The 24,604-nt window shown below is 34.8% G+C and overlaps 1 protein-coding gene across 1 annotated transcript in view; it reads left to right on the forward strand.

Moving 5' to 3' along the window:
- The window catches only part of Depdc1 (DEP domain containing 1), a 32,688-nt gene extending 9,742 nt beyond the window's left edge, over positions 1–22,946 (forward strand). Inside the window, exons 3-12 of the mRNA XM_059266516.1 lie at positions 8,014–8,167; positions 9,652–9,773; positions 10,169–10,299; positions 11,236–11,283; positions 13,843–13,983; positions 15,692–16,531; positions 16,952–17,124; positions 19,623–19,799; positions 21,120–21,305; positions 21,977–22,946. Of these exons, the coding sequence (XP_059122499.1) occupies positions 8,014–8,167; positions 9,652–9,773; positions 10,169–10,299; positions 11,236–11,283; positions 13,843–13,983; positions 15,692–16,531; positions 16,952–17,124; positions 19,623–19,799; positions 21,120–21,305; positions 21,977–22,117 (2,113 nt within the window). The 3' untranslated portion in view covers positions 22,118–22,946. The remainder of the gene's footprint in view (positions 1–8,013; positions 8,168–9,651; positions 9,774–10,168; positions 10,300–11,235; positions 11,284–13,842; positions 13,984–15,691; positions 16,532–16,951; positions 17,125–19,622; positions 19,800–21,119; positions 21,306–21,976) is intronic.
- Positions 22,947–24,604: the final 1,658 nt, after the last annotated feature.

Genomic DNA, 24,604 nt, shown 5'->3' on the forward strand with positions numbered 1-24,604 from the left:
TCACTATTTAATCCTGGTGGATGATCTTTTTTGATGTGTTCTTGTATTTGGCTTGCAAGAATTTTATGGAGAATTTTTGCAGCAATGTTCATAAGGGAGATTGGTCCTTAATTCTCTCTTTTGTGGGTCTTTATGGGATTTGGCTATCAGCAATTGTGGCCTCATAAAAAGAATTGGGCAATGTTTTTTTTCTGTTTCTATTTTTTGAAATAATTCAAGGAGTATTGGGGTTAAGTCCTTGAAAGTTTATTAAATTTTATACTAAAACCTTCTGACCCCTCAATTTCTTTTGGTTGGGAAATTTTAATTATTGCTTCTATTTCATTAGGGAGTATAGGTTTGTTTAAATTGTTTATATGATCTTGATTTAACTTTGGTAAGTGGTGTATAACAATAAAATTATCTATTTCTTTTAGATTTTCCAATTTGGTGGTGTACAGGTGTTTAAAGTATTCTCTTGTGATTCTTTGGATTTCCTTGGTGTCTGTTAATGTCCCCCTTTTTGTCTCTAATTATTTAATTTGGATCTTCTCTCCTCAAAGAACCAACTCTTTGTTTCATTGAGTCTGTATTGGTGTTTTGTTTTGTTGCTGTTTTTATTTCAGCCCTTATTTTTCTTGCCATCTATTCCTTCTGGGTATTATTTCTTCTTTTTGTTCTAGAGCTCCCAAGTGTGCTGTTGCTAGTATGTGATCTCTCTGGTTTTTCTTTTTTGTTGTTGTTGTTTTGTTTTGTTTTTGTTTTTGTTTTTTATGTAGGCACTTAGTGCTATGAACTTGCCTCTTAGAATTGCCTTCATTGTGTTCCATAGGTTTGGGTAGGTTGTGTTTTCCTTTTTATTTGATTCTAGAAAGTTTTTAATTTCTTTCTTAATTTCCATCTTGACTCATTTTTAATTCAGTAGAGAGTGTTTCAGTTTCCACGAGTTTGTAAGCTTTCTGTAGTTTCTGTTGGTGATAGCCAGCTTTAATCCTTGATAGTCAGATAGGATGCAGAGTATTATTTCAGTTTTCTTATATCTGTTGAGACTTGCTTTGTGTCTGAGTCTGTGCTGTTTTGAAGAAATTTTCATGAGTTACTGAGAAGAATGTACATTCTTTTTTGTTTGAGTGAAATGTCCTGTACATATCTGTTAGGTCCAACTGGTTTATGATATCACTTAGTGCCAATATTTCTCTCTTTAGTATTGTCTAGATGAGCTTTCAGTTGGTTTGGAAAGAGTGAAGTTTTGAAGTTACCACCAACACTGTGTGAGGGTCAATATGTGATTTAAGCTGTAGTAGTGCTTTTTTTTTTATGAACTTGGGTTCTGTTTTGGCTGGTTTTGTGTGTCAACTTGATACAAGGTAAAGCCATTAGGGAGGAAGGAGCCTCAGTTGAAGAAATGCCTCCATGAGACCCAGCAGTAAGGCATTTTCTCAATTAGTGATCAATAGGGGAGGGCTGATGATCCTGGGTTCTATAAAAAAGCAGTCTGGGAAAGTCAGGGGAAGCAAGCCAGTAAGAACTCCTCCATGGCCTCTGCATCAGCTCCTATCTCCAGGATCCTGCCATGTTTCAGTTCCTGTTCTAACTTCCTTCAGTGATTAACAACATTGTGGAAGTTTAAGTCAAATAAACCCTTTTCCTCCCCAACTTGCTTTTTGGTCATGGTGTTTCATTGCAATAGAAACCCTAAGATGGTTCCCTTGTGTTTGATGTATAGATGTTAACAATTGTAATATCCTCCCGGTAGATTTTTTCTTTGATGTCCATCCCTATCACTTCTGATTAATTTCAGTTTGAGGTCTATTTCGTCAGATATTAAAATAGCTACACCAGCTTCCTTTGAATATCTTTTTCTATCCTTTTACCATGAGGTGATATCCATCTTTAATAATATGTTATATTTTACGCATGTAGCAGAATGTAGCTAGAGTTTTCTTGCCTGGCCCACAGTCAGGACAAATCTCTGTCACCCGCCAGTCCCACAGCCACTCAGACCCAACCAAATAAACACAGAGACTTATATTGGTTACAAACTGTATGGCCGTGGCAGGCTTCTTGCTAACTGTTCTTACAGCTTAAATTAATCCATTTCCATAGATCTATACCTTGCCACGTGGCTTGTGGCTTACCAGGATCTTCACATGCGGCTTGTCATGGTGGCAGCTGGCAGTGTCTCCCTCTCAGCCTTCCACTTCCCAGAATTCTTCTCCTTGTCCCACCTATACTTTCTGCCTAGCCAATGGCCAATCAGTGATTTATTTACTGACCAATCAGCAACACACTTGACATACAGACCATCCCACAGCAGCAGAAGGACGGATTCTGTTTTGGAATCCATTGGTATTTTTTTTTCCAGAGTTGAGTCCATTGATGTTGCATTATTAATGAGCAGTATTCATTGATTCCCCTATTTTGTTGTCGAGGTATGCCCCCCCCACATCCTTCTTAATTTGCTAGTCTAATATTTATTCTTCATGTTTTCTTCTGTATGGTTAGAGTCTTCAGCTTGAGGTTTTCCTTTTAGCACCTTCTGTAGGGCTGAATTTATAAACAGACACTGCTTAAATTTGGTTTTATCATGGAATGTCTTTCTCCACCCAATGTGATAGGAAGTTTTGCATGGTATAATAGTCTGGACTGAAATTTGTGGTCTCCTAGAGTTTGTAGAACATTTCTCCAGGTCCTTCTGGCTTTTGTAGTCCTCATTGGAAAGTCAGATGTTATTCTAATAGGTCTGCTTTTATATGTATTTTGTCTTTTTCCCTTGCAGCTCCTAATATTCTTTCTTTGTTCTATACATTTAATGTTTTGATTATTTTGTGACACTGGAAATTTCTTTTCTGATCCAGTCTATTTGGTGTTCTATATCCTTCTTTTAATTTGATAGGCACCTCCTTCTTTAGGTTGGGAAATTTTTCTTCTATGATTTTTTAAAAAATATTTTCTGTGCCTTTGACCTGGGTTTCTTTTCCTTCCTCTGTTCCTATTATTCGATTTGGTCTTTCTATGGTGTCCCAGATTTTCTAAATGCTTTGTGCCTGGATTTTTAAAGATTTAACATTTTTTTTGACCAAGGTATCCATTTCTTCTATTCTTTTGCCTTCAACAACTGAGATTCTCTCTGCCGTCTATTATATTCTGTTGGTGAGGTCTTCATATGAGTTTTTTATTTGAGTGCCTGAATATTTCATTTCCAATTGTCCCTCAATTTGGATTTTTTATTGATTCTATTTCTACTTGCAAATCTTCAATTGTTTTCTTCATTTCACTCCAATGTTTTGTGTTTTCATGGATTTTTAAGGGAAATTTATTTCTTCTTTAAGGACCTCTTACATATTTACATGTTCATAAAGGCTATTTTGAAGTTCTTTCCTTGTGCTTCAGCTATATTGCATTTCTCGGGGCCTGTTGTAGTATGGTTGCTTAGCTTTAGTGGAGACATATTGTTCTGGCTATTTTGATTGTGTTTTTATGCTGGGTCTAGATATTTGGATTTAGGATGATTATAATTCTAGGTGCTGATATCTGGTCTTGTCTTCATTAGGTGGGTGTTCTATTCCTTGGTTTCTGTTGCTCTCTGGTTCTTAGGACAGTGTGATGGCTTTGAGTTACCTCATAGGAATCCTCCTGAGATCCTGCCAGGTATGGCCACTGAGGGTTCTGGATAGAGTGTGTTTTATTGGTATTGGGAGCTTAATACTTAGAGATGGAGATGTGCTAGAAGTGAGGAATGCTGAGGGGAACTACAGGAGGAATAAAAGCAGGGTGTACTACCAGTATCTGCTCAGTCCTGTGGGAACTGGGGCAGAGAGAAGTGAGAGGCGACATACAACAAGTGATCTGCTACAGAGTTGGGAATGAGACTGCGGGGTTGCGTTTGAAGGAGAGGAGGTAGAGTGAAGATCTGAAGATTACCTACCTACTTTCCTGGCTTATTTGCTTCCCAGGGAGTGCCTATGGAAGCTGGAGGCTGAGACAAAGAAATGGGGTGGTGTGGGCAGATGTAGAAGATCTTCGTGATCTACTGAAGATGGGAGCAGAGAGAAAGGTGAGGTGGCAATAGGGGGTTTACTACAGAGCTCAAGATTTGACTAAAAGAGAAGGGCAGAGTGAAGGTCTAGAGATTGCCAAGTATTGCTGCTCTTAAGTCAGTTAAAACTAGAAAAACTGTATGGTTGAAAGTTGTGAGCTACAAAGTTCAAAATTTTTGAGTGTTAAGTAGTATACTATAAAGTTGGAAGTCGGAAGAATAACATATACTAGTATTTTTGCGTGTTATGAAAGTCATAAGGTTTTAATGACATTATTATTTACCTTAAGTTTCATAAATTCTCTAATTGCAAAACAAATTCATGGATCCTTGCCTTTAAATAATATATAATTATTGTAATAACGTAATAAAATAATAAGAGTATTTTATGTAACAAATCCTAGTGCTGGCATTGGTAGAGTGCTTGTCTTTCATGTCCTCTATTCCCAAGGCCCTGGGTTTGGTCCAACACAACACACACACACACACACACACACACACACACACACACACAGATACACACAAATAACAGGAAATCAACCACAGGATACAGAATCATGTACCTGAAACTGCTTAATTATGTGCTTCCCAGTTTAATCCCTAAGAAAGCTGATCAGGAATGCATTAAGTCCTATTTACAAATGAGAATGTTGAGACCATGCTTTGACAAATGTTGCTTTATCTTTCTGAAAGTTTTTTCTCCTTAAAGTTCTGTATATACTTATCATACTAATAAACTTCCAAATCTCTTCTGATCTTGGCTCCATCTTGTGCTACATGATAGCCTGGCAGAAAAGCAAAAGGACAAGCAATGCAAAGAAACAAACATGAAAGGTGCTTTTGTTTTGGTAGTAGTATTTGAGTCATGCTGGAACCAGAACTCCCTCAAAAGAAGCATTAATCCATCTTAAAGGCCCCACCATCCCTAGGGATACAACTTCACATGACTTTCAGATGGGACACAACATAATATCTTTGTATCAAAGGATTTTCAACATACAAGTGAATTTCAGTAACAAGCATATGAATGGACCATTTGTGTGGCATTCTTTTCCCCTCTTAGATATAGCACAGTAGTTTTGCAGTATGGGACTATCCTCACTTTTTGTTTGTTTCTTCAATGTCTCATGCCATGTCTTTACTTGCTTTCCTTAAAGTATCAAACTTCTAAAATAAATGTACCATAAGCTTTGGAGTCATTTTTTAAATTTCTTATTAGATATACACTTAAATATAGCATATAAAAAATGACTATCGGCTGGGCGGTGGTGGTGCACGCCTTTAATCTCAGCACTTGGGAGGCAGAGGCAGGCGGATTTCTGTGAGTTCGAGGCCAGCCTGGTCTCCAAAGCGAGTTCCAGGAAAGGCGCAAAGGTACATAGAGAAACCCTGTCTCAAAAAACCAAAAAAAAAAAAAAAAAAAAATCACTATCATCTTTAACCTAAGTTTTTGTCTTATGTTCTATTTCTGAATGAATGATATTCTTCCCTATAGTTGCTGTCATTCAGTCTCTTCTTCACTTTAAATACGGTGTAATTATTAAACTCTGTATCCTACCTAGTACTCTGATTGGTATATTTCTTCCTCCAATATGATTATCCTTTATTAGATTTTTTTTCTTACTTGAATTTTAAAATTGTATTTTATGTGTATGGTTGTTTTTTCCAAATGTATGCCTGTATACCAAATGTGTACAGAGATGACAAAAAACAGAGGAGGGCATGGGATCCCTTTAGACTGTGAGCCACCATGTGGGTGCTAGGAATCAGACCCAGCTCCTCTGGACATTCAACTAGTGCTCTTAACCACTGAGCCAGCACCCTTCACTGGAGTTTTTATAGCTTATCAACTAATCTCACTGCCTTTAGACTTTCAACGATTGTTTTAGTTAGGGTTCCTATTGCTGTAATGAAACACCATGACCAAAAAGCAAGTTGGAGAGGAAATGATTTATTTGGTTTACACTTCAGCATTATTGTTCATCACTGAAGGAAGTTAGGAGAGGAACTCAAACAGGGAAGGATCCCGGAGGCAGGAGCGGATGCAGAGGCCATGGAAGGGAGCAGCTTACTGGCTTGCTTCCCCTGGCTTGCCCAGTCTGCTTTCTTATGTAATCAAGGATCACCAGCCCAGGAATGGGACCACCAGCCCAGGGATGGCTATCTACCTACCTACCATGGGCTGTGCCCTCCCCTATTGATCACTAATTCAGAAAATGCCTTAAAGCTGGGTCTCATGGGGGCAATTCCTCAACTGAGGCTCCTCCTCTCTGATGACTGTAGCTTGTGTCAAGTTGGCACACAAAACCACCCAGTACAACAATTAAAAAAGAAAAATTATAAAGTGCCTAGAAATAAAGTTTCCTAAAAACAAAAATAAAGTCTTAATAGGGAAAATTATAGAGTTGATACTGAAAAGAAAATAAATGGAGTAAGAGACCATGTTTATACATAAGATAAGCAGATTCTAAAATTCATCTGATAAAGGTCTAAGACAGTTTCAAAGAACAAGGGGAGAAGAATTTCCTCACCTGATATCTGGGCTTAAAGCAATTACATGCTAAGAAAACAAACTAATACATAGGTGGGAATTTGATAAAATTTATTTGTAATCCCATCAACACTGCATAAGCAGTATTCAATGCAGTAATGAGGTATACTTGAAAAGGATTTCTGTAATTTAATATTTTGCCATTTGTTATTCTTCCTATTTGGTGTGTTAATCAGATGGCTCTGTAACCCCAGCACTCAAGAGGTAGATGCATAAGAATCAGAACTCTAAAATTATTCTTAGCTACAGAGGTGTTTAAGACCAGCCTGGGCTTCCAGAGACTCTTTTCAAGGAAAAAAAAGGGGGAGGGGGTTGCAGCTGGAGAGATAGTTCAGCACTTACAAGCACAGACTGTGCTTTCAGAGGGTCTGATTTCAGTTCCCAGCTGAAGGGAATCTGATGCCTCTGGCCTCTGAAGGCACCTACACTTGCATGATACATAATTAAAATTAAATATTTTTCGCAACAAAACATTATATCTGTTTTAAATACTTCAGTATGAAAAATAAAAATCTTATGAGATAATCTAAAAATTATATTATAATAAAGAGCTTCTAATGCAACTAAAACATTAAGTATAAATTTAGTGTGTGATAAAAGATATCAAAAGAGAAAAATATATAAGGCTATGTCATTTACATATATTTATTGAAAGTCTAAACACATTAAATAAAAAGATAAGTTCGTGATTTCCCTTAGGAGAGGGTTAAGAACTTAAATGGGCAAGGACTTTTTTGTACTTAAAAACAGGACAACTATTTGGTAAAATAATCAACAATTATATTGCTTAATGGCTAAATATGTATGTGTTGGTATATAGTCTGTTCTTATTTGTATCATTGAAATATTTCATATTAAAATGAAAAACAAAATGCATCATAGTCAAAAGAAGCAGGATACTAAGTCCTAAAATTCTAAAATTGGAACAAACTATCAAAAGGCTGAAAGTATATCCAAACTATGATTTTTTTTTCCTTTTTTTTTTTTTTTTTTTTGGTTTTTTGAGACAGTTTCCTCTGTGTAGCCCTAGCTGTTGTGAAACTTGCTCTGTCGACCAGTCTGGCCTGGTACCGACAGACCTGCCTCTGCCTCCTAAGTGCTGAGATTAAAGGTGTGTGCCACCATTGCCAAGCTGTGATTTTTTGTTTTTCGAAGGGATTTATAGAACAGTATTCCAGAGCTATTTATATGTAAGCACTACTTCTTCAACCAAACTAATCCTGACTGTAGCTCTACATTGTACATAAGCAAAACAGAAATGTGTGTATTAAAGAAAGCAAGAAACTATTAAAATACTTTAAAGGTTTAATGGTGATAATTGATTTACCTAGAAGCTTCAAAACTTGATAATTAAATAAATCAGATTCTTTGTGTGACTTTTCAAATATACGCTACAAGTTTATTTTATCATATCCTATTTAACTCCATATTATTTTTTAACCAGATTTCCTGCAACTTCTCCGCTTAAAACTCTTCCACAAAGACATACAGAAATCAGGAAAATGAAAGAGTACTTTTCCAAAGATAAAGACAGTATTTTTAAATTACGAAACTTATCTCGCAAAACTCCTAAGAAGCGTGGATTACATTTCTCTCAGGTAAAATATCCTTTTATTAACCATTAGTTTAAATAGCATTACCATGTGTTTGACAATAAGACTGTTAAAAGTAAATGATGCTTTAATATTTGAAGCCAAAACTGAAATCTCCTACATTACAATCTAAAATAAAATTATGTGTGAATGTGTTTGGAACCTGCAGAAACAGTGTTGAATATAGTTATGAGGTAAAAATGAAAATGATTGTTGTAATTTAATATTTTGTCATTTGTTATTCTTCCTATTTGGCATGTTAATCAGATTTCCACCACTGTGATAAAACACCTGAGAATCAATCTCCAAGTAGGCAAGTTAGACCTTAGATTTCAGAAGTTTCAGTTCATATTCTCTAGTCTCTATTACTTTTGGTCTTATGACAAGACACTGCAATCATAATAAGAGCATGTGTGGGAGGAATCTACTTATGGAAACTGGACAGTAAAAGAAGGAAAAGAGCCCTGAATTGGGATACCAATAGCTGCCCCAAAAACCTGTTGCCTATAATCCAACTTCTTTGCACCAGGCCCTGCCTCTTAAAGGTGCACCACTTAGTAGGACTAGGCTAGAGACTAAGACTTCAATATGGGTGATTTGAGTATATTCATTATCTAAACAATAGCTGCATAATTATGTAACTCTTCAACTTGTCTCTGTCCCTAGACTTTTATAATGACAACCAAATTATAAAGTACCTAGACATGAAGTTGATTTGGATGTGTTAGGAAAGGTGCAAAACTGAAAACCATTGCTATGTGTCCCATTACTTTTCAGACACTTTGTAACTCCACAGTAGACTTTAACTAATAAAACTACTAAGTATGGTAGTATTGTGTTCCCCAAAATATTGTGTACTCTAATAAACTTATCTGGGGTCAGAGAACAGAACAGCCACTAGATATAGCAGCCAGAAAACAGTGGCACTCACACCTTTAATCCTAGCATTCCAGAGTCAGAGATCTGCCTGGATCTATGTGTGTTCAAGGCCACACTAGAAACAGCCAGGCATGGTGACTCATGTCAGGAAGTAATGGCAGGGCAGAAAAGTATTTAAGGTGTGAGGCTGAGGAACTATAGCCTGGCTAAGCTTTTAGGCTTTTAGCAGCAGTTCAGCTGAAATCCATTTGGAGAGACTTCCAGTCTGAGGAAACAGGATCAGCTGAGGAACTGGTAAGGTGAGGAAGCTGTGGCTTGTTCTGTCTCTCTGATCTTCCAGCGTTCACCCCAGTACCTGACTCCAGGTTTGTTTTTATTTAATAAGAACTTTTAAAATTCATGCTACAACTAGGTATGAAAAATCTTGCCTCAATAAATAAATTAGAGATCATTCAAGGAAGACAGCTAATGTCAATTTCAGTTCTACACTCACAAAAAAAGAAAGAAAGAAAAAATCCAAACCAAACAAACAAAAAATCCTGTGTTAAAAGTGTTCAACATTCCTTTAGTTTGAGTATAGGCTGTAACAAACCAATTTTTTTTTTCTTAAGGAAAATACAGAAAACATAAATCATGAGAGGATAGTTAATGAAGACCAAGAAAACTCAGCTGACAACAGAGAAATAAGCCAGGAAGATGTTCAAGAAGTTTGGAGATATATTATTATGATCTAGTAAGACAAAATTAAGCTATAGTTAAGATTCTGAAGTATGTGGATTATTGATATTTTTCATTCAAATATGTAAATGAATAAAAACATTACTTTTAAAACTTAGAATTTAAATATGCTTCTATGTTTTCTAGTAATTAATTTTGGTGCAGATCCAGTACACTATAACAAAAGTTTCACCTTTTAAATTAAAGTCATCACTAGTTTGATAATTTTATTGGATTCCTCTGAATTTTGTTAAGTATGTATGTAAAAGTATGCAGTAAATATAATCCTTGAATTTTTGTTAAGAAAAAAATAAAGTACTCTGGTGGTTTTGTTTGTTACAAGTCATGCTTACATTTATATTCTATTCCTTTTATTTTATAAAGAAAAATTATTCATACTCTTCTTTTTAGCCTGCAAACCATTTTAGGTGTGCCATCCATAGAAGAACTCATAAACCCAAACCAAGTAATTCCTCAATATATAATGTACAACATGGCCAACACAAATAAGCATGGAGTGGTTATGCTACAAGACAAATCAGGTAAGCATTTAGAAAAGAATTTGGAATCTTTTCAAACTTGGTGACCAAAGTTGTCTTTATAGGGAAATGTATAGACCTAGATATAGAAAGTAGAACCCTTTCTAAGGCCACACATTTAGTAATAACAATGGAATTTTAAAAAATAAACATTATTCATGCTATCATAAATTTTTTAGTTGCTAATGTGAGTTAATACATGACTTTAGAAAAATGACAAGGATAAGCATCCAAAATGTAGACAGAAAATTTATTAACAACACTTGTGTTAAGGGCCTACAATGTGCCAGATATTTTGCTAAAGATTTAGGATTGAGCAAGCTGGATATGGTACCAATTTAAATATTTTAAGCAAGCCTTGGTGTAAAAGTACTCTTGATATTCAGACATAGTTAATTTTGGTCAGAGGCTTCATCTAAATCAGTAATAGTCACGTAGCATAGCAATAGAGCGAAAGTGGGGTAAAAGAGAAGTAGTGGAGCAAATAGAGAATTAGTTTATATCCAAACCACCCCTTCCCATATAATTAATTCTTTTTTTTTTTTTTTTTTTTTGGTTTTTTGCGATAGGGTTTCTCTGTGTAGCTTTGCGCCTTTCCTGGAACTCGCTTTGGAGACCAGGCTGGCCTTGAACTCACAGAGATCCACCTGCCTCTGCCTCCCAGTGCTGGGATTAAAGGCGTGCACCACCACCGCCCGGCTATAATTAATTCTTGATTTGTGGTAGCTACTTGTTTTATGTATTGTAGATAGAATCAAACTCTAGATATTTATAACTTTTTAAATTTTTTGTATTTTAAGATATTGATCTGTCCTAAAATAGTAGTTAGCTCAGGTGATAAAAGCCCTTGGTGCTAAGCCAACTATGACATTTTTTTAAAAAAATACTATTATAAAAACTGTATGACTTAATATACATTCTTTGCATTTTTGTATCTAGAGGATCTTCCACACTGGGTATTATCTGCTATGAAGTGCCTAGCAAATTGTAAGTTAAACTGCAAATAATGTGTGTGTATGTGTGTGTGTGTGTGTGGTATATTATATTGAAAATATTTAACAAGAATGAAGAAAATGTTTAAAATTATGAGTCAAATGATAGTCAAGGAGAATTGACTATGAGCTCTTCATTTTCTGTGCAAAAGGTGATTTTTTTAATTAGAACCTGTCATTGATAAATCATAAACTCATAGGCTTATATGAATTGAAAGGACTCTTAGGTAAAATCTAAACTACAATGACTGCCACAATGAGGCCTATAGGCTTACTGGTGGCAGCTTAGAAATAAAACAGCATAGGACTGGAAGAGATTAAATCAGAAACAAAGTTTCATAAAGCCCATGTCCCTCGTTTTCCATGATAGGTTACTTCATAGGATATATTAATAGAAAATGCTATTGTTAGTAATCTATAAACCAGTGTTTAGCATTTTATTGCTCAATCTTTTTCTCAGTAAACAGTGACAGCTGGTTTACAAAAGTCTTGCTAATTTCAAAATAAAATTTAAAAATTTGCAGAGGTATATGTTTTTATGATGCGTTTATCTAATTATTCTTTACCAATAAAAATCGGGAGTCAGATATCGGGGTAAGAACCTGAAAGATCGGAGAAGCAGCAGAGCAGCCACCAACAACTTCCTATTTCTTCTGCAGCCCCACCTTACAACTTCCTATCCCCTCTCTGCCCACAGTCCTCCAACCTTTATGGTTAATTTTGGTTAGCTAATGGCTAGGTCCACCCTCTGACACAATGCAAGCTTTATTTTCAGAACGAAATCAAAATATCACACACTTTTAAGTCATCAAAAGTTAAAATGTATTTTAGAAATTCTAGTGATGGGATCATTTTCTAGTTCTTTTAAAGTTAGTATTTTTGAAAATTTAATGGGGTTTTGTAAATGTTGACGATTATATTCCTTATTGTATGTCAAAATGACAGAATAGCAAAATAAATAGTAATTATATAAACAAGTTACAGAAACATTTTATTCAAGGAATTAAGATAAAGAGCCTGATTTAAGCATGAACTTTTGAATATCTTCTCTTCTCAACTGTCCTGCTCTCCTATGACTCATGGTTAACAACACAGATAAGCATCCTCAGAGGCGTTTAACTTCCATCTTTAGGGATTTGTGTCTTCCCTCTTTTCCCAGTTCTTATTATACATAAATGATAACAAATATATAACTTATTGGATTTCAGTTCATTGTAATGTATTTAACTAGAGTCTATAACAGTGGTTATCAACCTGTGGGTTGCAACCCCTCTGTCAAACCTCTGTCTCCAAAAATATTAACATTATAATTTATAACATCAAAATTAGATTCTTGAAGTAGCAATGAAAATAATTTTATGGTTGGGGGTCATCACAACATGAGGAACTGTATTAAAGAGTCACAGCATTAAGAGGGTTGAAAACCACTGGTCTATATGAAGAATAATCTTGAGAATTAGTCTGAAGAATATTGCCAACAACTTTTTTTCCAGAGTTAAAAATCAGAATTATCAGAACCTTCTGCTAATGCAAAGGACCTAGAATTCAAACCTAAATTAACTATAAATTCTTTGTTTTTATTTCTAGTGAACCTGTGTTTTCTATGTTAGAAAACTTACTAATGATTATTATTGTATATATTAAAATATTTATTATGTCGGCTTTAGAAAAATACTTAGTTTGGTCTCCATAAAAATCAATATTAGTTTTTAAACTATTATATATATATGTAATTTGTTTTTTCTTTAATCATTTTGCAGTGTGTATGCTTACAATTTGTATAGTCATACAAAAATTTGGAAACAGGAAAAAAAACTTTATTTGGTTCAGGAAAAAAAGTTTTTGGTAATAATAACTCTAAAATATAAGTACATATTTCATTCACTAGGAAGATGTTTCCAAGATTCCAATGCAGCTGATTCTTCTGGAACACAGTTCCAGAAGATTTTTATAGGGAAGAGTCCCAGGTTAGAGTTTAGAGACACTAACTTAGAGACCCCAGAGGAAATAATTCTAGGACAGTAAGTCCCTAACTTCCCCTTGATAGATTGTAGCCTGTGTACAGAAGTTTATATTTTTAATAGATCAACAATGATTAATAGTCATGATTCTTTCAATAGTATTAAGTCTGAAAAGTAATGATGACAAAATATTGAAATCATTAAGAATTTTTAAAGGATAAATTTATTCATGGAAGTATTGACATACAAAAGATGGTTTAGAAGAATTATTTGTGTTCTATTATTCTTCACTTCACAAAATAAATTACAATGAAATCTCACTAAAATAATTGATGCTTTTAAAATACACCATAAATTTTGCTTTGTTACAGTTTTTCATTTATTAAAATAATATTAAAACAAAATACTAGCCAGAGACTGCTTACAGTGATTTTCAGTGAAAGGATGAGATGTGAGTTGATGAACTGCATATATTGTAACATGAATTGTTAACTATAGCTCCCTCATGAAATACAAGTTTAAACTTATGTGTACTTTTAATTGTTTTTAAATTGAAATACATTTTTCCATTTCTTTTGCCTTCTGCTTCTTAGGGCCAAGAAGTAATGACACCAATAATCCAACTTATGTTGGATTTGAACGTGATGTATTCAGAACAATTGCAGATTATTTTCTAGATCTCCCTGAACCTCTACTTACATATGAATATTATGAATTATTTGTGAACATTTTGGGTATGTATGAATTTTACTTATTATTTAAATTTATTCTATTAAAATTTTAAGTTTCCTGCTGGGCGGTGGTGGCGCACGCCTGGGATCCCAGCACTCGGGAGGCAGAGCCAGGCGGATCTCTGTGAGTTCGAGGCCAGCCTGGACTACCAAGTGAGTTCCAGGAAAGGTGCAAAGCTACACAGAGAAACCCTGTCTCGAAAAACCCAAAAAAAAAAAAAATTTAAGTTTCCTTAAGATTAAAGGTCTAAAAACATGGTAAATATGAATGTGGTAAGCTATAAACTATTTCCAAATTTAGTAATACTATAGTTATACTAGTTCAAATGGTTCAAATATGCTTTAATATCAGTTGCCCTGAAATCAACTGTCATATAGTTCTACATAGTTCTGACACAGCTCTCTAGAGTTAGCACTGATCCTACAAGAGAAAGGCTCAGATCCACAAGACTATCCTTACTTCTGGTACTGACAACAAGTAAGTTCCCTTTGCTCCCACAGTGTGCTTAGCCAACTACCAATTAAAAGATTCATTTGAACCCCTCTGATTCACTCCTGAAATCTTGGAAAGTATGTTTGTTATTTTTGCTTTAAAAAGGATAGAACTCGGGTGTAACAGACAAAGAGAAGAGATTCACGTGGAAGGAGTGGGGGGTGACAGAGAGTCTCTGTACTATCTCAGGAAAGACACCCTGAACATCTGTGAGTTTATCAACCTAAAGCTGCCTTAGCTTCACTGTTACAGAATTTTAAGTAGTTTTTTTTTTAGTTAGGTATGATTGATGAAGTTATCATTTTTATGCTATTGAACTCAATTCCATCCCCCTTCCCTTCCCAAGAGGTTGGAGATAACGCTGATTTGTGGCTAGCCATGAGTTACATTAGCACAAACTCATGTACGTTGAAATAGCTCCTCATGAATAACAAGTCTGATCACTCAGGAAATTCCAAGGATTTTAGGAGTTCTATGCCAGTAACCAAGAACAGAAACCAAATATAGGTACAGTTGTCACTGGTCTTCATGGGCTATTTATATACCCCTGGATGCAACCAATCCACAATCAAAAATGTTTTGTTTTTAATGTATCTATATAGAATTTGCAGGGTTTTTTTTTTCTTGTCATTATTCTCTAAACAATAAATATGTACATAATGCTTACTTTGTGTTACTTATATAAGTAATCCAGAGATTTTTGTTTGTTTGTTTGTTTGATTGATTTTGGTTTTTTGAGACAGGTTTTCTCTTAAATAAATGCCTAGGTTATATGTATGTGCATGGTACACCATCTTATATAGGAGACTAAAATCTGCAGATTTTATCCATGCACATCCCTGGAACCAGTCTTCCCATTAAAACCAAGAAGACCATATCTGTGCTTCTATATACAGTTGTTTTATAATTGGAAGGTTTCAAGTACTTGTAGGATTAAAAACAAATATTTTTAAGTGTGCCCTGATTCAATCTTTCTAATTAGGCAGCTAAATTAATTTTTAAATAATTTATATCACAAATGGAAATACCACTAGTCAGTCTTGCATGTTTATAACAGAATGTTGCATGTGTCCTATTGAAGTGCCTTCCAAATTAAGCAATTTCTATGTGTTCTCTACTAACAGTATATATTATAGTGATACTTTATTTTTTAACTTTTTTTTTATTTTGTCCACTGTCTTGCAGTTGCATCTTAATTTTTGTTTCATTTTCTGGTAGTTCTTTGTGGCTACATCACAGTTTCAGATAGAACGAGTGGGATACATAAAATCCATGATGATCCACGGTCTTCAAAAATCCATCATTTAAGCAATTTGAATTCCTTCAAATCAACTGAGTGTCTTCTTCTCAGTCTGCTTCACAAAGACAAAGGCAGTGAAGAATTGGATTCTACTGAAAGACTGCAAAGAAATGATCAAGGATTTCAAGAAAGATGTGCCAAGAAAATGCAGCTAGTTAATTTAAGAAACAGAAGGGCTAGTGCTAATGACATAATGGGAGGAAGCTGTCATAATTTAATAGGCTTAAGTAATACACATACCCTGTCCTCTAACATCAAACCAAGGTGCTCCTCTTTGGAAGGAATTATAGATATGCCAGGGAATTCAAATAAAAAGGTGTCCAGAATCTTCTACCAGTCTTTTCTGAACATAGAAGAACAAAATAGTAATCAATCTTTAGTGCCAATGCCCAAACAGAAATCTCTATTTAATCTTCACTCAGAAGAAAATATTCAACAGCCATACTGTGTTGGTTTTAAAAGAACCTCTGCTTTGACTGTTCAAGACCAAGGGGAGTTATGTAAAGGAAAGTATAATTCAAAACAGCTTTGTAGATCTCAGAGTTTGCTTTTAAGAAGTTGTACAAGACAGGATAGATATATCAATACACCCATGGCTGAAATTATAATGAAACCAAATGTTGGACAAGGCAGTACAAGTGTACGAAGTGAGCTCGGAGAGTCTAATACCACAATCAATAAAAGACTGTGCCAAAGCACAGTAGAACTTTCAGAGAATTCTTTACTTCCAGCTGCTTCTATGTTGACTGGCACACAAAGTAAGGCTGTTTTCAGTGCATGCAGTGTTAACTTTTAATGTTTACTAACTCAGCTTTGTATTCTTGGCTTTTCTTGTCTGAAATTACTTTTTTATTTCTTGAAAAGAAATTATTATAAAAGACTTTAGTCATGGAATAACCAACTTTTATTCTACCCTACTTAAAGCACTTAATTTCTTTTCCCCTAATTTCACTTACTCTATGTCACTTTATAAATGAAGGATTTTATTACTTAAAAATAGGTTGTAAAACAATAGCGATATCTGCTATACTTTTAAGGAATGTGGAAGTTTGTAACCTTTAATTAAAAGGAAAATACTAAGATATTGTATAGCCCTCTTTATATAATTGTGTATTTTATTCATTTGAGAACTATTATTACTGATGAGTTTTTGGGGATGGGGTGGCTTTGCCTTCTAGGTTTACTGCAACCTCATTTAGAGAGAGTTGCCATCAATGCTCTACAGTTATGTTGTTTGTTACTTCCCCCATCAAATCGTAGAAAGCTTCAACTCTTAATGCGCATGATTTCTCGAATGAGTCAAAATGTTGATATGCCCAGACTCCATGAAGAAATAGGTACAAGATCATTGGTAAGTCGATTTTTAATATAATATTGTTATATCATGTATTATGTATTTCTCAAGAATTTCATACATGTATACAATGTATTTTGACCGTATTCACCCCCTGTTCCTCACCCCTCCTTCCTACTTTATATACTCATTTTTAAATAACTCATTGAGCCCAATTATGTTGCCCGTATATACATGGCTATGGGGCTATTCACTGGAGCATCATTGGCCTATCTGGGACCACATCCCTAAAGAAAACTGACTCTTCCTCCCCTAATAGTCATCAACTGCCAGCAGCTCTTCAACTTTGGATGGGGCTTGTAAATCCCTCCACTTTACTGGAATATTGATTGGTTTGGTCTTGTGCAGGCAACCATTGCTGTGAGTTTATGAATTTATTAGTTCTGTCATATCCAGCAGACCCTGTTTCATTCAAATTTTCCCTGAACTCTGCCTCTTCCATAATGTTCCCTGAATCTTGGTATATATGTGTGGCAGCAGTGTTGGGGGCAAGGGGAGGGAGTATTTCTTATAATGGAAAGAGTAAGCCCTGACTATCAACTAAAAGAAGATCGAGCTATTTGAAAGTACTACTTATGTTATATTTTTATCTTATAATTTTTGAGTTAGAAAAGTTTTCAAAAATAAAATAATACATAAAATATTTTAAAATCACTTTAAAGAAAACAAAGCAGCCCCAGAAAAGTAAAGCCATATATCCAAAAAACAAAATAGAGCTTAGTAGTTCCACAGTGGTATATATTCTACCAAGGTTAAGTTCTTAGTTTTTATTTGTTTTGTATGATTGGTCAGTTCATTATTGTTTTATTTTATTGCAAGTATTTGTATTTAAAACTTAGTTAAATTTAAAAACAAAACAACCCTAAAAACTTGACCTTTTCTAGCAGAAAATAGTGTTACACAAATTCTTTGCTCATAGGCTATTATACTTTCACCTTGTATTAATCTTAGCAGAACCCTTTGCCTTCTCGACCATTTTGTATACCTCACAGTGACTAAGCTAGTCAGTCTATATTATATCACCTTGTGTCATCAGTTCTGTCTGATGGAGTGGGAAGAGGATTTGTAGGTACTGTTCAAACCTAAGAATACTACAACTCTGAAGTAGAGAGTGAGTAAGCAATCAATGTACAGTATGTCAAAGAATTTCAGAGAATATGGCAGTGGGAAAATGTATCTGATGATTTATGATAATAAATCATTGTGGACAAGAAGTATAAAACAAAAACAAAACAAAAAAACAACAACAACAAAAACCTGTTGCCAAGCAGTCCCAGATTCAGGCTCCTTGGAGAATTAGGGTAGAAGGATTTATATGCAGATATTGATTAAAAAAATAATTCTTTTAAATTCCCTCACTGTCTCTCGTTCTCTTAAAAATAGTCACTTTTTAGACTCCAGCTAAAAATCTATAAAAGATTCTCACAATAAGGCGCTTGGGAACTCAATTGTTTTGCTCATCACTGGGACAGTTCAGTAACAATGACAGAATAGATAAAAAAGAAAAATATTCTTGAATAATTATGTCATTTTTGAAAAGCATAAGAAATTAGTAAGGGATGATGCTTGAAAAGGTGATAATTTTAGTTTTCTACCTTGGTTTTAAAGTTATTAGGGCATCTAAATAAAATTTATCTAACAGAATTTTGGAAATGTGAGTCTTGTGAAGCAAAATCAGGGCAGAAGATATTTTTTTTTAGTCATCTACATTAAGATGATAGTAACAAATGTAAAAAGGGTTCTAAGAGAAGGAGAATATAGACAAGAACAAAAAGCTGAGAAATGAGCCTTGGAACTAAAAGAGGATATTTCAGATCAATAAATATGTTCTTCATGTACTATGTGCAGATATTTAAGATAGAATTCAAATATTCTAATTATTGTGTATTATACATACGGATTATATGACTATGAGAATAATGAGTTTTGAGGCAAGAATTCTCCCAGAGTTATAAAATCCTTATGAGGGAAATGGAGATGTTTGCATTAACTCACTATCTAAACACTAGTAATCACTAACAGCTGTTTCCCAAAATTTCAAAAGATAAATACTGCCAACTTTACAACTTCTGTTGTTTATGTGTTTCATATGTTGTATATTCTCCTGGTTTGTGATTTTGTGGAATTTGTTTAATGTAATAAGTCTTTGTTCTCTAACAGCTGTTGGAGATTAAACAGCTTAAGGATTAAGTCTCTATATTAATAGAATACCTAATTAATAAGTATTTATTAATAAAACTATAAAAAATTAAAGAAAAAACCATTAAATATACTCCATTGGAACTTTGTTAACAAAAATACGTAACAAATGCTTATTAAAGTACTATAATGTAATAGAATTCTTACCTTCCTAACTATAATGAATTATTTCCATGTGTTCTAAACTGAAGTCTCCTTATTACTGTATCCCCACATATCATATAATGCAAATTGGAAATTATTGACATTGTCATTTATATGAAATCTTAGGTTCTTAAGTTGCCATCTTTTTGTAGATGATACGTACTTTTTCTCGGTGTGTACTGTGTTGTGCTGAGGAAGTGGATCTTGATGAGCTTCTCGCTTCAAGATTAGTTTCTTTCCTAATGGATCATCATCAGGAAATTCTTCAAGTACCCACTTATTTACAGACTGCAGTGGAGAAACATCTTGACTACATTAGAAAGGGCCACGTAGGTATTTTGAGCCTTAAAAATCTCTGCATTAGCTATTCACAAGTAGCAAATTCATCTTAAAGTAACCCCATAAAAAATGGACATTTATTAGCTCATATAAACATTCTCTAAATCAGGAATATATAGAGCCTGGAGACTCACACAAGCGCTGGGACTCTTCTTGGTCTTTCCTCTTTTGCAGTCATATGTTGACAAATGCTTCCTTTACATTATGAGGAATATGATAATTAAAGTTCCTGTGTCACAGCATTGGGTTTTTTTTTAAATTCAAGGTGGAAACAGCAATCCCTCAACCTCCAATTGGAAAAAATTCTGATAATGGACTATATGCATATGCATGTGCATGTGGAGGCCAGAGATCAACTTCAGTGATCTTCCTCCATTATTCTCCAACTTGACTTTGAAATAGGGTCTCTCTATGAATTTGAAGTTAATTAATTTGGCTAGACAAAACTTCAGTAATCTACTCTCAGCTCTGGGGTTACAGAAGCATCCTTCTGTGCCCAGTTTTTATGTAGGTACTGAGGATCCAAACTCAAGTCCTCATGCCTGCTTGGGAAACATCTTACCCATTAAGCCATCTCCCCAGTCCCTGCGTATGGACTCTTGATTTTCTTGTGCTATGTCCATTTTTTGAAAGTCAGAGAGTAAGTTTGATAGAGTCTTATTCCAATACATTCTATGTAGTTAAAACAGAATTTGTTCTTAAAAAAAAAAAGGTTAGAATACATAGAATAGAAAAAAATTACTAGGAAAAGGAGAAAAAAACACTAAGGAGCAGATATCTACTATATTTGGGTGTTAGCTGATAAACACACTTTGTTTGTGCTTTTTCACCTGTATATTATTACTGTACCTTAAACTTCATTATCAATAAATATTTGGGCTCTGGTAGTGTTCTGCTTCTCAAAAACAATGGGTCAATGCTTCATTACTAAGTCAAAATATTGGTGTTTTGAACTGAATTAAAACATTATTTTAATTGTTATGTTTTATACTTCAAATAATAAAATCAGTGTTCAAAGTGAGAATAATAGCTACGTTTAGTGCTTTCATATACATTTTCTCATGCAATCTTCATTTTAATGATGAGGAAACAGACCAGAAGTTAATTTGGTGCTATAAAATAGTAGGCTGTGAGGCTTGGATTTAGATCTTGCTCACTTACCTCTACTGTATAATATTCAGTTTTCTTAACACAGTGAATGTTTTATTGAGGCCAAAATGATAGATATTAGATTCCACCAAAAATGCTCTCCACAGGAAAAATATGACCAGAACATACAGATTTTCACTGTCTTGTTTCTTCACTGACAGATTAAAAATCCTGGAGATGGACAAGTTGTTCCTTTGCCAACATATTCTTACTGTAAGCAGATTAGTACTCAAGAGTATAATGAGCAGAAAATTTCAGCTTCTCAAGCTGCAATTGAAGAACTTTTGGAGAATATTGTTAGAAGTAAAAGCTTGCCTCTAAAGGAGAAAAGAAGAAAACTGAGACGGGTACGAGAATGCACAACTTCTCCATCTTACAAATTTTTTCTAGTGTGTGGTCAGTCATTGCTATTTCTCGTGACATTTTGAGATAAAAAATTTAACTTTTAAATATATTTAAAATAAATTTAAATATATATAAATATATTATATATTGTTCTTCATTATATACTTAAAGTATATGAATTAATATCTATTTGGTTTTATTCCATCTTAAATTTATAATAATTACAGTAATATTAATTTATTTTCTTTTATTTCACTGGTATATTGTATAATTAAACTTTGAATTAACCTGGGAAAGCATATGTAAAATCTTCATTATAATACCTATCTCTGAATGACTCATCTCTACCAATGTTTAGAACTCTCAGCTCCAAAGCTCAGTAACTACATGATTCTAGAAAGAACACAGCCTGAAAAACTTGAGAGAAATACAAACTGCACCAAATTCCTGTGTCCTTCCTAGGCTTTACCCATGACAGAGATTTGAGTTTAGGGTGAGAATTAACAGAAGAGAATCCTGGAATTATAATACTGACTGGAGTCGAAGGCTCTTACGGTGTCCCCTTCACAAATGTGAAGAGAGAAGCAAGAGTCAGATGAAAGGATACTTGACAAGCTTCATCTAGGGAAATAATATTCAAGAACTTCTAATATTCTTCTCCCTCATTTTTAAGTTTCAGAAGGAATACCCCTTGATATATCAGAAAAGATTTCCAACCACTGAGAGTGAAGCAGCACTTTTGGATGACAAACCTACAATCAAACAACCAATGCTGAGTTTAAGAAACCCAAAGCTTCACAGTCTGCGATACTGAATTAAAACTTCAATAAATGAAGTCATACATGAGAATATTTCTACTTAAAAGGAAATCTATTAACATTATTGTTTCCCTTATAAGGACCTTATATAAGGAGTTGGCAAAATAGTTTTTTTATCCATATACGGCTGCTAAAGCTACTGGATCTCAGCTAAGAATACCTAACAAAAGCCTATACCAAATATCTTAATTAGAAACAATATTTTTAATATATTATTCTAGTAAGGGTGTCAGGATTGTATCATGCAGATGAAATTGTGGTGCTGTTTTGAAAGAAAACATGCCTGTGTCTATGTGTGCTTACGGATATTAGCTAAAGAACTGGTTGTTTAGGATTGCTTCTTTATTTTTAAGTATCAGAACATGAAGAATATTCTACTCTTTTGTATAATCTTTTTATACTTATGATCTATTTAAATGTATATAAACACACACTTGTAGCTTGGTTTTTGTTTATTAGAATTTGGTTTATTGGGAGCTAAAGGGGGTTAGTTTTTGAGATAAAGTCTCACTTATGTACTGCATTCTGACTTCTCAAACTCATTTCTCCTGCCTTATATTCCTGAGTGTAGGAATCCACATGTGTACCACTATCCCTGGCTTTATGTGTTTATTTTTTTTAATCTTTAATAGTTTTGTTTTCCCCTAAACATTATCTCAACTACTTCAGTCTTTTTTTTCCAGAAATATCTTTTGAATCTTTACATTTATCATCTATTCTAATACTGAAATAGATGTATGATAGTTATTTAGCAACAACAGTGTGCTTTTCATTGTTTCTTAAATGTGGTAACCATGATAAATAAAGCAAAATTTCTTCTCTTTAGACGTTTATTTTTTTTAATCAAGGGAACTACAGTTTTCAGGCCCTTAAAGTAGTAACGTATTTGCTGACATCGAGGTATAGGGATTCCTTCATCTGAAGACTGGCTTTTCTGAGAACAATTCTTTTAAGCTAATGTTTTCAAGTTGGAGCACGTTGGGATTACCAAGGCCTGGTAAGCCAGTCAAGTCTATAGTTTAGAGATGTTACAAAGACATTGGTACTTGTGTTGTTTTGAATAGGTGTAACCCCTATAGACTCATGTATGAATGCTTGGCCGACAGGGAGTGGCACTATTGGGAGAGGTGACCTTGTTGGAGTAGATGTGGCCTTGGTAGATGAAGTGTGTCACTGTGGGGGTGGGTTTTGTGGTGTTATATTCTCAAGCTGTGCCCACTGTGGCACACAGTCTTCTGCTGGCTGTGGATCAAGATGTATTAGCTCTCAGTTCCTTCTCCAGCACCATGTCTGCCTGCACACTGCCATGCTTCCTGCCATAACAATAATGGACTAAACCTCTGAACTATAAGCCAGCCCCAATTAAATGTTTTCCTTTATAAGAGTTGCTGTGGTCATGGTGTCTCTTCACAGAAATAGAAACTTTAAGACAATTGCTGTGAATATCGCTCTGTATAAATAAAATGCTGATTGGCCAGTAGCCAGGCAAGAAGTATAGGTGGGACAAGCAGAGAAGAGAATTCTGGGAACTATAGCAAGAATCTTAAAAGTTCTTATTAATAAAAACAAACCTGGAGCCAGGTATTGGGGTGAATGCTGGAAGATCAGTGAAGCAGAACAAGCTACAGCTTCCTCACCTTGCCAATTCCTCAGCTGATCCTGTTTCCTCAGACTGGAAGCCTCTGAGTCTTCATCCAGAATGAATCTCAGCTGAACTATTGCTCAAAAGCCTAAAAGCTTAACCAGCCAAAAGCTTCTAGTTTCTGGTTGTCACACCTTATATACCTTTCTGCTTTCTGCCATCACTCCCTGGGATTAAAGGCTCGCTTTCTGGGATTAAAGGCATGAGTCACCAGTAAAACATGCCTGGATGTTTCCTTGAACACACAGAGATCCAGGTAGATCTCTGCCTCTGGAATGCTAGGATTAAAGGTGTGTGCTACCACTGCCTATCCTCTATGTTTAATATTGTGGCTGCTCTGTTCTCTGACCCCAGATAAGTTTATTAGGGTGCACAATATTTTGGGGAACACAATACCACCACAGGGAACAGGAAGGCTGAATCAGGAAATGCTACCAGCCACCGCCATGAGTACCAACATGTAAGATACTGGTAAGCCACGAGCCATGTGACAAGGTATAGATTTGTAGAAATGGGTTAATTTAAGATAGAAGAACTAGATAGCAAGAAGCCTGCCACGGCCATATGGTTTGTAAGCAATATAAGTCTCTGTGTGTTTACTTGGCTGGATCTGAGTGGCTTCAGGACTGGCGGGTGAAAGAGAATTGTCCTGACTGTGGGCCAGGCAGGACTGAAGAAAACTTCAGCTACAGACAATACTCTTATGGATTTTTGAGACAAAGCCTCACTATATAGCTTAGACTGATCTAACCTTGTAGTCATCTTGCTTAAGCCTCCAAGTGCTGGATTTACAAGCATATGCCACCACTATTGGGTAGACATTTATGCTTTTAAACTCTAG

This window comes from Peromyscus eremicus, chromosome 6 (genome assembly GCF_949786415.1).
Source record: "Peromyscus eremicus chromosome 6, PerEre_H2_v1, whole genome shotgun sequence".
Lineage (NCBI taxonomy): Eukaryota > Metazoa > Chordata > Mammalia > Rodentia > Cricetidae > Peromyscus > Peromyscus eremicus.